The 15,976-nt window shown below is 42.3% G+C and overlaps 1 protein-coding gene across 1 annotated transcript in view; it reads left to right on the top strand.

The window, feature by feature from the left end:
• The first annotated feature begins 436 nt into the window (after positions 1 to 436).
• The window catches only part of LOC115178584 (zinc finger protein 250-like), a 17,413-nt gene continuing 1,873 nt past the window's right edge, over positions 437 to 15,976 (top strand). The window contains exons 1-3 of the mRNA XM_029739840.1: positions 437 to 535; positions 10,054 to 10,262; positions 10,684 to 11,737. Of these exons, the coding sequence (XP_029595700.1) occupies positions 10,070 to 10,262; positions 10,684 to 11,737 (1,247 nt within the window). The 5' untranslated portion in view covers positions 437 to 535; positions 10,054 to 10,069. The remainder of the gene's footprint in view (positions 536 to 10,053; positions 10,263 to 10,683; positions 11,738 to 15,976) is intronic.

Here is a 15,976-nt window from a genome sequence, read left to right as displayed (position 1 = left end):
AGGGATGGAATGTAAGTCGCAGAAGATTGAAGTTGTGGTGGCAGCTGCAGAGAGGTATTTGGGTGTGTGAGACTTGACATCAAAAAAGTTACAGGGTGTGTTAAGTGGTGGTGTCCCATCCTTTCAGGTTGTTGACCTGAGGTAGGAGTAAAGAGATTTAAATAGTGGAGTAGGGTGGTGTTATTTAAAAAATATATATATTATTTTTTGTGAGTGAGTGTTACATGGTAGGGTATTTGTTTTTTTTCAAAGTATAAGGAAGTTCTACTCCAATCTAGTAGGTGGCGGTAATGCAACATGTATTGGATGCCAACCCCCGTTACACCATATCGAAGAAAACGGATTTCCGCCAGAGGCCAGCAACACATGCACAACGACTACGCTGATACGACGCTCACGAACATTTTTTGCAGCATCTCATAATCCAGACCAAACTCACTCGGGAAGTGGATGAATTTCCGCTTGCTCAACTAGACCTCACCATTTCATCAAGTTCTTCTCGGCTAAACAATTAGCTACAGGAAATCAGTTCAAGGTAACCTATTGCTAATTTCAAAAATGTTAAACTTGAGCTTGTAGCACGGTCTGTGAACTAACGCATTCCACGATTAAACTGCAAGTGGTTGCCGCGGCCTGGCTTTGTTGTTATCCCAGCTAGCTAGCTACCTAGCTGTTAGCCACTCGTTAGTTAGCTACACATCTCCCGTCCAACCCGTTTGTCGATAGCTAGCTAACAAACTTCATTTCGGTGTAACGGTTGAAGTGACTAACTTCATAGTTAGCCAGCTGTCGTCTCATTGTGAGTAAACTGACTGTGGCGAGGAATTCGCTAACCGCCAGCTCATTGTTTAGCCACAGATAGCTTAACGAAATATGTTTTTATAACTACAGTAACGTTAATCTATCTAGCTAACGTTACTGTAGGTGGCTACATTGGCTGGACTAACCGTTGCTAAACTATCTGGCTACCGGTTATGAAAACAGCGAATCCCTAACCCTTTTCCCATACGTTTTCAAGCAAATTTAAGAAGGAATGTCTACATAATTTGTGTTTTTATCAAAATAATGGCGCTGTGAAGCAGGCACACAAGCGTTTCGCTACACCCAAAATAACATTTGCTAAATATATGCATGTGACCAACTTGATTTGAACAATAAATAAATACTTCCGGGTCGCGGATTTTTTTTGGGAATCTTTCAGAATAAGAGTCTCGGTATGTATACTTATGCAGTAAGCCCAGAGGACGTGTGGTATATGGCAAGTATACCACAGCTAAGGGCTGTTCTTATGCGCAGCGCGGAGTGCCTGGACATAGTGGTGGGGAGTCGACTCCAAATTAATCTATTCCTTGTCGATTCCTAAGGAAACCATTTGCCGTAGTCTACTTCGAAAACACAAACTCACAGCAAAGAAAGAGCGAGGGGGAGAGAAAGAGATGGGAGGGAGCACAGCCAGAACCATGCATCGGTAATCCAAAAAATGTAGTCAATCGCAAATCAATTTTTATTGGTCACATACACATGGTTAGCAGATGTTAATGCCAGTGTAGCGAAATGCTTGTGCTTCTTGTTCCGACCGTGCAGTACTGTATTTGCAATTTCTTGGCATGCAATGTCTTGCACAAGTTCACTAAAGTAGGGGCTATCGATGAGTAGACTGAGCTCTTCTACACACAGCAGACCGAAGACCAAACACACTCTAGCGTTTTTCATAGTGAAGAGAAAGAGGAGCCAGCAAGTTAGAAAGAGGATCGGGGCAGACAGAACCGTGCGCATAGGCTATATCTTGGTTATCGTTCTTGTCTAGCAATGCATCGTAAATTCACCAAAAGTATATATTAGGCTGTCAATGACTATGGTTAAGCTATTCTTCATGGTGCCAGTGTATTGAAGTTGAACATTGCCAAATGCATCAGTTTAATTAGCCCTAAATATGCAATAAAGAAGTATTGCCTATAGCTTATTTAATGAAACCCTGGCTGTCTGTTGATGACCTAGGTCAGGGCTCTCAACCCTGTTCCTGGAGAGCTACCTTTCTGTAGGTTTTTTTGCTCCAACCCCAATTGTAACTATCCTGATCCAGCTTATCAAGCAGATAATAATTGGATCACATGTGCTAGATTAGGGTTGAAGCGAAAACCTACAGGAGGGTAGCTCGACACGAACAGGGTTGGAGAGCCCTGTCCTAGGCAACAGATCTCAGCAGCGTCCCCCGCTAAAGTTCACTTGTCATCCATAAACACAGTCAAGTGCAAATACGGTTCAGCAACTGGAGTCAGCAGGATTGGGGGCGTTGTTATTAGGAAGGACATCTACCATGGATCAGCTACAATAATGAATAGGATCACATTTCATCAATTTTAAATATTATGGGGAGACCGATACATTTGGGAGCCAAGCACGAGTTATCAGTGTAGCCTGTTATCGTCTAGACGTGACGTTGAATTATCTTCACGCCTGCAATAAGGCTTCCGTCATAACTCCAATGTTAAAAAAATATATATATATATATATATATATATATATATATATATATATATATATATATATATATATATATATATATATATATATATATATATATATATATATATATATATATATATATTAGAATTGCAGGGGTAGTTTGGAAAGACTAATCCTATGTGAATAGTCCTCTGGAATAACGCACATGCTGGGATACTAATTAGAAAACACTCATCTCTAGTAATACCTGTCAGAATAGAGCTGTAACATGGAAAATAGTCTTATCAGCGTAGAGTGCTTTAACTAAGCAAGTCAGTTAAGAACAAATTCTTATTTACAATGACGGCCTACCAAAAGGCCTCCTGCGGCGACGGGGGCTGGGATTAAATTCATCCCATGGGATCCGTCTAGGCACGGCAGATATATCAGTGAAATATTCTAGTCCTACACATCACCTAGGCTTTTTATAGGCTGTGTTGATGAGCAAATGGCGGTATCATGCTCATATCAGTCCTCTAGAACGCAAATGTAGTCTTCCTAGTAGGACTGCAGTAAGGAGGTGGTGTGTGCGTATCTATTTCAGTGTGTTTTGGGAGTCGAGTCAGACTCGACTCCAACCACAGGGAGTCAGAGTCGACTCCAACCACAGGGAGTCAGAGTCGACTCCAATCACAGGGAGTCAGAGTCGACTCCAACCACAGGGAGTCAGAGTCGACTCCAACCACAGGGAGTCAGAGTCGACTCCAACCACAGGGAGTCAGAGTCGACTCCAACTCCTGAAGTTGTGCACAACTACCTGGACACAGCCCTTAGCCGTGGTATATTGGTCATGGGCTCCTGCGTGGTGCCGCGGTCTAAGGCACTGCATCTCAGTGCTAGACGCGTCACTAAAGACACAGCTGGATTCTAAACCAGGGTATCACAATCGTCCGTGTTTGGGTGTCCCATAGGGCGGCGCACAATTGGCCCAGCGTCATCCGGGTTTGGCCGGTGTCGGTTGTCATTGTAAATAAGAATTTGTTCTTAACTGACTTGCCTAGGTTAAAAAAAATATTTAAAAAACCACCACAAACTCCCGAGGTGCCATATGCTATTATAAACTGGTTACCAAAGTAATTAACCCAGTAAAAATATTGGTCTTATCATACCCGCGGTGTACTTAAGGGATGATCAACGAGGGTTGTTTTCTATGGAAAATAATGAATGACGTGGAAGGTGTTTTCCATGACACGCTAGTGGAGTAGAACTGATAAAACTGACCTATATACCAGAGAACCCATAGAGCCCTGCGTTGATTATCCCTTTTTATACCATGGCTATAATTTAACACATTTGCAGGTAGAAATGTGTTTAACATCCGCTGAAGTAGCTAGCAAGTTTACTAGATAGCTACAGTAGTTGCTGTGGTAACCAAACAGACTTGCTAGTTTAGCTAACCAAACCACCAGTCCTAGCTTGCTATTATGAAAATCGAATTCAACAATACCAATATTGTTTTCAATTTGACTTTTGCAGCTCAAACACAACTTGTAAAAATTAACTATAGAAATGTTATTCTGCGTTAATATTAAAGAGATGCCAATCAGTTTAAATCCACTTGTTTCATATTGGACATAAATATTGCACTGTACATAATCGATTGTGTGTTCATAAAACCAGGGTCCAGCCTACAACTAAAGTCCATAGCATACAAAACGGAAGAGTTTGACCCAAAAGTTTGTGTGTCTAATATGAAGAAAAAACGATTGGATGTACACTGAATGGCCACTCTTTAAGGCCCCCAAAAGGGGTGTTATCTCTGTGGATTTAAAAACTAAAGGTGCTCCTCAGTAGAATGGACCCCCCCCCTTACTGTGACACAACGTACAGGTGCAATATGCATGTCAAAAACATACTGAACATTGTGCAATGCGAATGGGCTAAATAACATTGGGATTTAAATGTTTTCTAACGTTTATTCTAATATATTATTACTATTTAGATTTTTTTTGTATTTTTTTCTTTTTTTTTACATTCAATAATTTTTATGACCTTAGCGGCCTATATAATAACAGTAGCATAAATGTTTTATTTGTATTACTGTTACCATAACTATCTAGTAATCATTACTGTTAATGCTGTTAACAATATTTTCAATGCTATAATATTATTTGTGCTACTAAGCCTTTTAACGTCTTCCTTTTTTGATATTGCTGAACAAAATTCTAAGTCTGCCAACATTTCCTAATAAAATGTTCCGAATAAACATACTAAAACATGTTTAAGTCAATTATCAGTTGCCAACAATGTAATCCAAAAATGTGCATATTTTGCAAGATAGAATATTATTTTACTTCATTAAACTCGTCGGATCATTTTCCATAAATGGATGTTGATCTAACTTGTTTGAATGGTAAATTAATTATAGTATAAATAAATCCCTTTTGTACACGTGCATAACTATAGATAAATCCAACAGGAGAGTTTGAGTGATGAAAGTTGGACAGAGGATCTGTATGTAAAGGCGTCTGCATACTAGGTTCGGTTTGCTGCTAGCAGAACTCGGCTAGGCAAAGCAAACGTCTGTCTCGCATACTACCTAGAAAAGACATTTGCTTGAAAAACTAGAAAACAGCATCATTACCCTCTCAACACACTGAGGACACCCTGCTCTTTCCATGACATAGTGACCAGGCGAAAGCTATGAACCATGTTTGGTGTCGGCTATTAACCTCTCTGGGGTATGTGGGACGCTAGCGGCAAATTCAAAACAACAAAAATCTCATTCAAATTTCTCAAACACAACTATTATATCCCATTTTAAAGATACACTTCTTGTTAATCCAACCACATTTTCCGATTTCAAAAAGGCTTTACGGCGAAAGCATAACATTAGATTATGTTAGGACAGTGCCGAGAGAAGAAAAACCACACAGCCATTTTCCAAGCAAGGAGAGGCGTCACAAAAACCAGAAATACAGCTAAAATTAATCACTAACCTTTGATCTTCATCAGATGGCACTCATAGGACTTCATGTTACACAATACATGTATGTTTTGCTCAATAAAGTTCATATTTATATTTAAAAAAAATAACATTGGCGTGTAATGTTCAGAAATGTGTTGCCTTCCAAAACTTTCGGTGAATGAGCACATCAATTTACAAAAATACTCATCATAAACGTTGATAAAATATTAAAATGTTATTCAAAGAATTATAGATACACTTCTCCTTAATGCAACCGCGGTGTCAGATTTCCAAAAAGCTTTACGGCGAAAGCAAATTTTGCAATAATCTGAGTACAGCGCTCAGATATCAAAACAAGCCATACAGATACCCGCCTTTTTGGAGTCAACAGAAATGACAAAAATTACATTATAAATATTCACTTACCTTTTGATCTCCATCAGAATGCACTCCCAGGAATCCCAGGTCCACAAATCTTTGTTTTGTTCGATAAAGTCCATTTATGTCCAAATACCTCCTTTTTGTTCACGAGTTCAGTCCACTACTCCAAATGCAGGAAGCGCGCAAAATGTCACGACGAAAAGTAAAAAAAAAAACATGGAGTCGTCTCGTGCACGCGCGCCCCCGTCTCATTATTCTCAGATCGACCACTTACCAAATGCGCTACTGTTTTTCAGCCATGGGCTGCAAAGTCATCATTCAACGTTCTGGCGCCTTCTGGGAGCCTATGGGAGCCTTAGAAAATGTCACGTTACAGCAGAGATCCTTTGTTTTGGATAGAGATGGTGTAGAAGACCAAGAAATGGTCAGAGAGGGCGCTTCCTGTTTGGAATCTTCTCAGGTTTTGGCCTGCCATATGACTTCTGTTATACTCACAGACACCATTCAAACAGTTTTAGAAACTTTAGGGTGTTTTCTATCCAAATCAAACAATTATATGCATATTCTAGTTACTGGGCAGGAGTAGTAACCAGATTAAATCGGGTACGTTTTTTATCCGGTCGTGCAAATACTGCCCCCTATCCCCAACAGGTTAAGGGCAGTGAATCCCATTATCTGGCTGTTAATGGATTTAGTCTGAGTTGTCTCGCTGAAATGTTCTTACTCTTTCAAATGACTGCTGGACTTGTTGACTGCTCCATCCACACAGCAGACATTGTGGGCTAGGTTAGGAATGCTGTATTACACGTGTAGCGCTATATTTGTTGTGGCGTCATTACGTCACTACCTACGTTATATAGGTATGGACAGCTTTGACATCGGTTTTGCACATTGGCGTTAAACTAGACATCGGACCGAGGCTGGCATTTTTAGCTAATATCGGCTGATTCCGATATGCTTACCTATATATCGTGCATCCCTAATTAATATTAAAGTTTAATGTTGAATAAATGTATGTAAAAATGTGCATTTCAGAATCTAGACATACTCCACATTTTAGAGCACACTATAAGGAGCATAATGACTGTTACCTATTACCTATTTTTATATTGTGCATCCCTAGTTTTGATAGCATTTAGCGACTTCTCCCACTCAATTCTGCTGCAAATGCTGCCTGTGTGACAGTCACAGCAACGGCACACACAAGCAGAGAAGCACAAGGGGAGGGTGTAAAAATGCTACATCGGGGACCAATAGCGATTCTCACTGAAATTGTTGGCAACACTGTGTGGAAGAAAGAGCGAAACAAACCGCATGTTGAATATAGTGGCATAATAAAGCCTAAAGAAATACTTTTTGCCCCGCATCAAACTACAGACAATACCCAATGACAAAGCAAAACATGTTTTTAGATATGTTTGCCAATTTATTAAAAATAAAACAAATACCTTATTTACTTAACCTCTCTGGAATCATTTGGGACGTGAGCTTCCCACCTCGCCAACAGCCAGTGAAATTGCAGGGCGCCAAATTCAAACAGAAATCTCATTATTAAAATTCCTCAAACATACAAGTATTAAACACCATTTTAAAGAAACTTCTTGTTAATCCAGCCACAGTGTCCGATTTTCAAAAAGGCTTTACGGCGAAAGCACACCATGCGATTATTTTAGGTCAGCGCCTAGCCACAGAAAACCATACAGCCATTTTCCAAAGAAGGAGAGGTGTCACAAAAGTCAGAAATAGCGTTACAATTAATCACTAACCTTTGATCTTCACCGGGTGGCACTCCCAGGACTCCATGTTAGACAATAAATGTGTTTTGTTCGATGAAGTTCATCTTTATCTCCAAAAACCTCATTTGAAATTGGGGTGTTATGTTCAGAAATGTATTGTCTCAAACAAACATCCGGTGAAATTGCAGAGAGCCACATCAAATAACAGAAATACTCATGAACATTGATGAAAGGTACAAGTGTTATACATAGGATTAAAGATAAACCTCTTGTTAATCCAGCCGCTGTGTCCGATTTCAAAAAGGCTTTATGGCGAAAGCACACCATGCGATTAGGTTAGGTCAGCGCCTAGCCACAGAGAACAATACAGCCATTTTCCAGTCAAGGAGAGGTGCAGTGGCGGTTCTAGACCATTTCAACTGGGGGGGGCAAGCTGGGGCCAGTTGTACTGTTAGAGGGGCCAGTTACATTAGACGTTATTGTTGTCATATCGTTTTCTTAACTGCATTGCTGTCAAAAGACCATGTTCATAATCATCATCGTTGCCACTGTCTAATAACGGATGTAAAAAAAGAACAATAGCAAAAATTTGCACATTTATTTTATACTCCACATTTAGGGGGGCCACAAAGGGGTCCAAAATTGTCACAAGGGCACTGGCCCCCCCCCAGAACCGCTAGTGGAGAGGTGTCAGAAATAGCGTTAAAATTAATCACTTACCTTTGATCTTCATCTGATGGCACTCCCAGGTCTCCATGTTAGACAATAAATGTTCGTTTTGTTCGACAAAGTAAATCTTTGTCGAAATACCTCCTTTTTGCTTGCGCGTTTAGTCCAGTAATCCAAATGCACAAAGCGCGGGCACAAAGTCCAGACGAAAAGTCTAAAAAGTTCCATTAAAGTTTGTAGAAACATGTCAAACGATGTATATAATCAATCTTTAGGATGTTTTTATCATAAATCTTCAATAATATTCCAACCAGACAATTCCGTTGTCATTAGAAAGGAAAGAGAATGAGCGTCGCGCTCATGCGTGAGACTAAACTGTCTTTCAGCTTGACCACTTGTTGAAACAGCTCTTATTCTCTCCCCTTTCACAATAGAAGCCTGAAACAATGTTCTAAATACTGTTGACATCTACTGGAAGCCTTAGGAAGTGCAATCTGATCCCACAGACACAGGATACTGGACAGGCATTCACTTAAAAAACTACAAAAATTAGAATTCCCACTTCCTGGTTGGATTTTTCTCAGGTTTTCGCCTGCCATATGAGTTCTGTTATACTCACAGACATTATTTTAACAGTTTTGGAAACTTTAGAGTTTTCTATCCAAATCTACCAATTATATGCATATCCTAGCTTCTGGGCCTGAGTTGCAGGCAGTTTAGTTTGGGCACGCTTTTCATCCAAAGTTCCGAATGCTTCCCCCTATCCTAGTGAAGTTAAGTATTCAGACCCTTTCCTATGAGACTAGAAATTGAGCTGAAGTGCATCCTGATTCCATTAATTGCGCTTGATGTTTCTAAAACATGATTGGAGTCCACCCGTGGTAAATTCAATTGATTGGACGTGATTTGGAAAGACACACACCAGTCTATATAAGGTCCCACAGTTGACAGTGCATGTCAGAGCAAAAACCAAGCTATGAGGGTAAAGGAATTGTCTGTAGAGCGCCGAGACAGGATTGTGTTGAGGCACAGATCTGGGGAAGGGTACCAAAACATTTCTGCAGCATTGAAGGACCCCAAGAACACAGTGGCCTCCATTCTTAAATGGAAGAAGATTGGAACCACCAAGACTCAACCTAGAGCTGGCCGCTCGGCCAAACTGAGCATTCAGGGGAGAAGGGCCTTGGTCAGGGAGGTGACCAAGAACCCAATGGTCACTCTGACAGACCTCCAGAGTTCCTCTGTGGAGATGGTTGTCATTCCCTAAGGTTCTCCCATCTCTGCAGCACTCCACCAATCAAGTCTTTATGGTAGAGTGGCCAGATCGAAGCCACTCCTCAGTAAAAGACACATGACAGTCCGCTTGGAGTTTGCCAAAAGGCACCTAAAGGACTCTGACCATACCAGATTGGCTGGTCTGATGAAACCAAAATTAAACTATTTGGCCTGAATGCCAAGCGTCATGTCGGGAGGAAACTAGCCACCGCTCATCATCTGGCCAGTACCATCCCTACGGGGAAGCGTGGTGACAGCATCATGCTGTGGGCATGTTTTTCAGTGGAATTATGTCAAAATAGTGGTGGCAACTTCCTCTGCAGGAGTCCTTTTAACTTACATTTGCTCGGAAGAGGTGGTTTTATCTGTATCTATTGTGCTCTAGTGTGCCTAAAGTCGGATTAAATCATTTTACAGTGCACTTGTCACCAATTCTTTTTTTGTTATGGAAAAAGTGTTCCTGTTGGACGGCATGTGTGGTTAGCTAGCTTAGATACATTTTTGTCTTTTCCAGAGCTATACCACGATCTAGGTTTGAAAGTCTCACACTGAACTCTTTCGGTCTCCTCTTTTTGTTAGATCTACCCAGCCTACCATGTCTGAACCAGGTTGTGGTGTTCCAGCCCAGAGAAGCTCACAGCGGGGTCCAGAGTTGCTGTCAGTGAAGCTGGGTGACTGCAATCAAACAGTGGAACTCAATGTGATTGTCAAAGAGGAGGAGGAGGACAGAGAAATCAATGAGGGGGAGGAGGAAGAGCGAGAGGAGGACAGGGACTCTGTTGACTCAGGTAAATTCAGGCTAACATCCTCTTTGGTTCAGAGAGTTGAACGACCCAAAATAGCTATTGATTTTCTGGTTCATTAAGAAATGTGAACTTAGATATGTTTTTGGTTAAGTCAATTAGACCATGCCAATCATATCTTTAAAAAAAAAGTTATTTCTGAATATTTAGGCAAGTTAGCTGGCTAACTCATTGATTCTGGTTTGTAGTATACCCCTCAGTATGTGTAAGAGGTGAGGCGAGTGCCAAAACAAAAATGACTACATACCATTTTGACAATGGCATTATCTATGTGTAATGCAACAAGCCCATTGCAAAGTATTTACTTCAATACTCTGTTAATTCTAATGACTGAATCCTGCATTATTTAACTTAAATACTTTGTTTCTGTCTGTTTCTTACCCTATATCTGTTAATATTCTTACAGGAGAGCGCCCCAACCCAGACTCAGTCAACAAGCCCACTTCCACAGCATCAAGACTACCTGGTTGTGGGAGTTACCCCTGTCTTCAATGTGGAAAGTGTTTCAGTTCCTCAATTAATCTAAAGAATCATCAAAGAGTACACACTGGAGAGAAACCTTTTGACTGCTCAGCATGTGGGAAGAGTTTCAGTGAGAAAGTAAACCTTAAGAGACACGAGAGAGTACATAATGGAAAGAAGCCTTACCACGGCACCACATGTGGGAAGAGCTTCAATCATTCAGGAAGCCTTAAGAAACATCAGCGACTACATGCATGGGAGAAACCTTACCATTGCTCTCTTTGTGGGAAGTGTTTCAGTCGAGCAGGAGACCTGAAAACTCATAAGAAATCACACAGTGGAAAGAAGCCTACCTGTACTTTCAATGTGATTGTCAAAGAGGAGGAGGAGGAGGAGGATGATGAGAAGGAAATTGATAAGGAAAAGAGGGAAGAGGAGGAAAATAGTGTTGTAGTTGACCCACGTACATCAAGACTACCTAGTCGTGGGAGTTATCCCTGCCCTCAATGTGGAAAGAGTTTCAGTTCCTCAGGTAATCTAAAGAATCACCAGTGTGTACACACTGGAGAGAAACCATTCTACAGTGCCACATGTGGGAAGAGTTTCAGTGTAAAAGTCAACCTCACAAGGCATGAGATAGTACATAGTGGAGAGAAGCCTTACCACTGCACCAAATGTGGGAAGAGCTTCAATCATTCTGGAAGCCTTACACATAAAAGAGTACATACAGGGGAGAAGCCTTACCATTGCTCTCTGTGTGGGGAGGGATTCACTCAGCTAAGAAGTCTTAAAAGTCATGAGAGAATTTCCATTGGAGGGAAGCCTGCCTGTGCTTTCAATGTAATTGTCCAAGAGGAGGATGAGGGAGAAAAGAAAGAAGTTGAGGATAAGGGGGACAAAAGTGGTGTAGTAGACAGTGCATGTCAGAGCAAAAAGCGAGGTGTGAGGTCAAAGGAATTGTCTGTAGAGCTCCGAGACAGGATTGTGTCGAGGCACAGATCTGGGGAAGGGTACCAAAAAATTTCTGCAGCATTGAAGGTCCCCAAGAACACAGTGGCCTCCATCATTCTTAAATGGAAGAAGTTTGGAACCACCAAGACTCTTCCTAGAGCTGGCCGCCCGACCAAACTGAGCAGAAGGGCCTTGGTCAGGGAGGTGACCAAGAACCCGATGGTCACTCTGACAAAGCTCCAGAGTTCCTCTGTGGAGATGGTTGTCCTTCTTGAAGGTTCTCCCATCTCTGCAGCACTCCACCAATCAGGCCATTATGGTAGAGTGGCCAGACGGAAGCCACTCCTCAGTAAAAGGAACATGACAGCCCGCTTGGAGTTTGCCAAAAGGCACCTAAAGGACTCTCAGACCATCAGAAACAACATTCTCTGGTCTGATGAAACCAAGATTGAACTCTTTGGCCTGAATGCCAAGCGTCACATCACCACCCCTATGCTGAAGCATGGTGGTGGCAGCATCATGCTGTGGGGATGTTTTTCAGCTGCAGGGACTGGGAGACTAGTCAGGATCGAGGGAGAGATGAACGGAGAAAAGTACAGAGAGATCCTTGATGAAAACCTGCTCCAGAGTGCTCAGGACCTTAGGCTGGGTCAAAGGTTCACCTTCCAACAGGACAACGACCCTAAGCACACAGCAAAGACAACCCAGGAGTGGCTTCGGGACAAGTCTCTGAATGTCCTTGAGTGGCCCAACCAGAGCCCGGACTTGAACCCGATCGAACATCTCTGGAGAGACCTGAAAATAGCTGTGCAGCGACGCTCCCCATCCAACCTGGCAGAGCTTGAGAGGATCTGCAGAGAAGAATGGGAGAAATTCCCCAAATACAGGTGTGCCAAGCTTGTAGCTTCATACCCAAGAAGGCTCGAGGCAGTAATCGCTGCCAAAGGTGCTTCAACAAAGTACTGAGTAAAGGGTCTGAATACTTATGTAAATGTGTTTTAAATAAATTTGCTTAAATTTCTAAAAACCTGTTTTTGCTTTGTCATTATGGGATATTGTGTGTAGAGTGACAATGAAAAAAAACCTATTTTATCCATTTTAGAATAAGACTGGAATGTAACAAAATGTGGAAAAAGTGAAGGGGTCGGAATACTTTCCGAATGGGCTGTATATGAAGCTGCCACTTCATTAAAGCCGTTAGATGCAGTTTATCATAGCGCACTGCTCTTTATTACGACAGACAGTACTCATCACTGCATTCTCTACCAGCAAGTTGGTTGGCCCTTTGTCACGTAGGTAAATAAATTGCTATGTTTTCATTTATAAAGCCCTTTTACAAAAAGTCTCACTGTACCTAACCTGTTTACCACACCCGGTCTCAGGGATGGTTAACTCTGGAAACTCCTTTTGGTCTCTACTGAGTTAGGTACATCAACCTTATTTGTGGAACAATCTTCAAAATGTTGTTAAATTTGATGTTTTGATGCTGCTATGGGCAATTCAGGAAGCTGATTTGAGGACCTTATAACTGATGAATGTTTATTTCTGCTTGCATTTTGTATTTATACTGGGGGGGGATTATTAACGCAACATGCAACAATTTCTAAGATATTACTGAGTTACAGTTCATATAAGGAAATCGGTAAATTGAAATAAATTCATTAGGCCCTAATCTACCCGAACAATGTAATAGTCCGGTGGCCATTTGATTAATTGTTCAGCGGTCTTATGGCTTGGGGGTAGAAGCTGTTAAGGGGCCTTTTGGTCCTAGACTTGGCGCTCTGGTACTGCTTGTTGTGTGGTAGCAGAGAAGACTTTCCTCTGACACCGTCTAGTATATAGGTCCTGGATTGCAGGAAGCTTGGCCCCAGTGATGTACTGGGCCGTACGCACTACCCTCTGTAGTGCCTTACGGTCAGATGCCGAGCGATTACCATACCAGGCGGTGATGCAACCGGTCAGGATGCTCTCTGGTGCAGCTGTAGAACTTTTTGAGGATCTGGTGACCCATGCCAAATCTTTTCAGTCTCCTACGGGGGAAAAGGTTTGGTTGTGCCCTCTTCGTGACTGTCTTGGTGTGTTTGGACCAAGATAGTTTGATGTGGACACCAAGGAACTTGACGCTCTCGACCCGCTCCACTACAGCCCCATTGATGTTAATGGGGGCCTGTTCGACCCACCTTTTCTTGTAGTCCACGATCAGCTCCTTTGTCTTGCTCACATTGAGGGAGAGGTTGTCCTGGCACCACACTGCCAGTTCTTTGACCACCTCCCTATAGGCTGTCTCATCGTTGTCGGTGATCAGGTATCACTGTTGTCGTCAGCAAACTTGGTGGAGTCGTATTTGGCCAGGGAGTACAGGAGGGAACTAAGTACACACCCCATGAGGGGGCCCCAGTGTTGAGGATCAGCGTGGCAGACGTGTTGTTGCCTGCCCATACCACCTGGGGGCAGCCTGTCAGGAAGTCCAGGATACAGTTGCAGAGGGAGGTGTTTAGCCCCAGGGTCCTTAGCGTAGTGATGAGCTTCGGGGGCACTATGGTGTTGAACGCTGAGCTGTAGTTAATGAATAGCATTCTCACATAGGTGTTCCTTTTGTCCAGGTGGGAAAGGGCAGTGTGGAGTGTGATTTGAGATTGCGTTATCTGGGGATCTGTTGGGGCGGTATGCAAACTGGAGTGGGTCTAGGGCAGTGGTTCCCAAACTTTTTATAGTCCCGTACCCTATCAAAACATTCAACCTCCAGCTGCGTACCCCCTCTAGCACCAGGGTCACTCTCAAATGTTGTTTTTTGCCATTATTGTAAGCCTGCCACACACTATACAGTACTTTTTTTTTAAAGAATGAGTGTGTGTTTTATTTTTTTTACAACCCGGCTTGTGGGAAGTGACTAATAGCTCTTATAGGATCAGGGCACAAGTAATAATATAACAATAATCAATCATTTCTTTATTTAACCATCTTACATATAAAACATGATTTGTTCATCAAACTGAATAACTCACCACAGGTTAATGAGAAGGGTGTTCTTGAGTGGATGCACATAACTCTGCAATGTTGGGTTGTATTGGAGAGTCTGTCTTAAATCATTTTCCACACAGTTTGTGCCTGTATTTAGTTTTCATGCTGGTGAGGGCTGAGAATCCACTCTCATATAGGTACGTGGTTGCAAAGGGCATCAGTGTCTTAACAGCTCGATTTGCCAAGGCAGGATACTCTAAGTGCAGCCCAATCCAGAAATCTAGCAGTGCCTTCTGATTTTAAATTCAATTTAACAGAACCACTTATTGCAATTTCGATGAGGCTCTCTTGTTCAGATATGGTAACTGGACTGGAGGCAGGGCATGAAAGGGATAACGAATCCAGTTGTTTGCATCATCCGTTTCGGGAAAGTACCGGTGTAATTGCGCACCCAACTCACTCAGGTGCTTCGCGAAATCACATTTGACATTGTCCGTAAGCTTGAGTTTTCACACAAAAAATCATACAATGATGGAAAGACCTTGTCAATGCAGACAGAGAAGAGCTCCAACTTCTTAGCCTCAATTTTGTCCCGCACTTTGAATATAGTTGCGGAGAGTTCCTGTAATCCTAGATTCAGATCATTCAGGTGAGAAAAAACATCTCCCAGATTGGCCAGTCATGTGAGAAACTCGTCATCATGCAAGCGGTCAGACAAGTGATTATGGTCAGTAAACTTTAAGCTCATCTCTCAAATAAACGTGTCAACACTTTGCCCCTTGATAACCAGCGCACTTCTGTATGTTGTAAAAGCGTGACATGGTCGCAGCCCATATCATTGCATAGTGCATAAAATACACAAGTTCAGGGGCCTTTAACTAAATTAACAATTTTTTCTGTAGAGTCAAACGTATTTCAAGCTGTCAGGCATTCCCCCTTGGCAGCAAGAGCCTCTCGGTGGATGCTGCAGTGTACCCAAGTGGCGTCGGGTGCAACTGCTTGCACGCGTGTTACCACGCCACTATGTCTCCCTGTCGTGGCTTTTGCGTCATCAGCACAGATACCAACATGGTCCCGTGTGGCTCAGTTGGTAGAGCATGGTGTTTGCAACACCAGGGTTGTGGGTTCGATTCCCACGGGGGACCAGTACGGGGGAAAAAATGTATGAAATGTATGCATTCACTACTGTAAGTTGCTCTGGATAAGAGCGTCTGCTAAATGACTAAAATGTAACATGAGCAGCAGCTACGTTTGGCTACATACGGACCGTTACTGGAACTACCGCGAGAGCAGCGATTAATGTGATTGGATGTTAATTATTTGAC

Source organism: Salmo trutta, chromosome 38, assembly GCF_901001165.1.
Source record: "Salmo trutta chromosome 38, fSalTru1.1, whole genome shotgun sequence".
Lineage (NCBI taxonomy): Eukaryota > Metazoa > Chordata > Actinopteri > Salmoniformes > Salmonidae > Salmo > Salmo trutta.
This window is presented reverse-complemented; position numbering and strand designations above follow the sequence as displayed.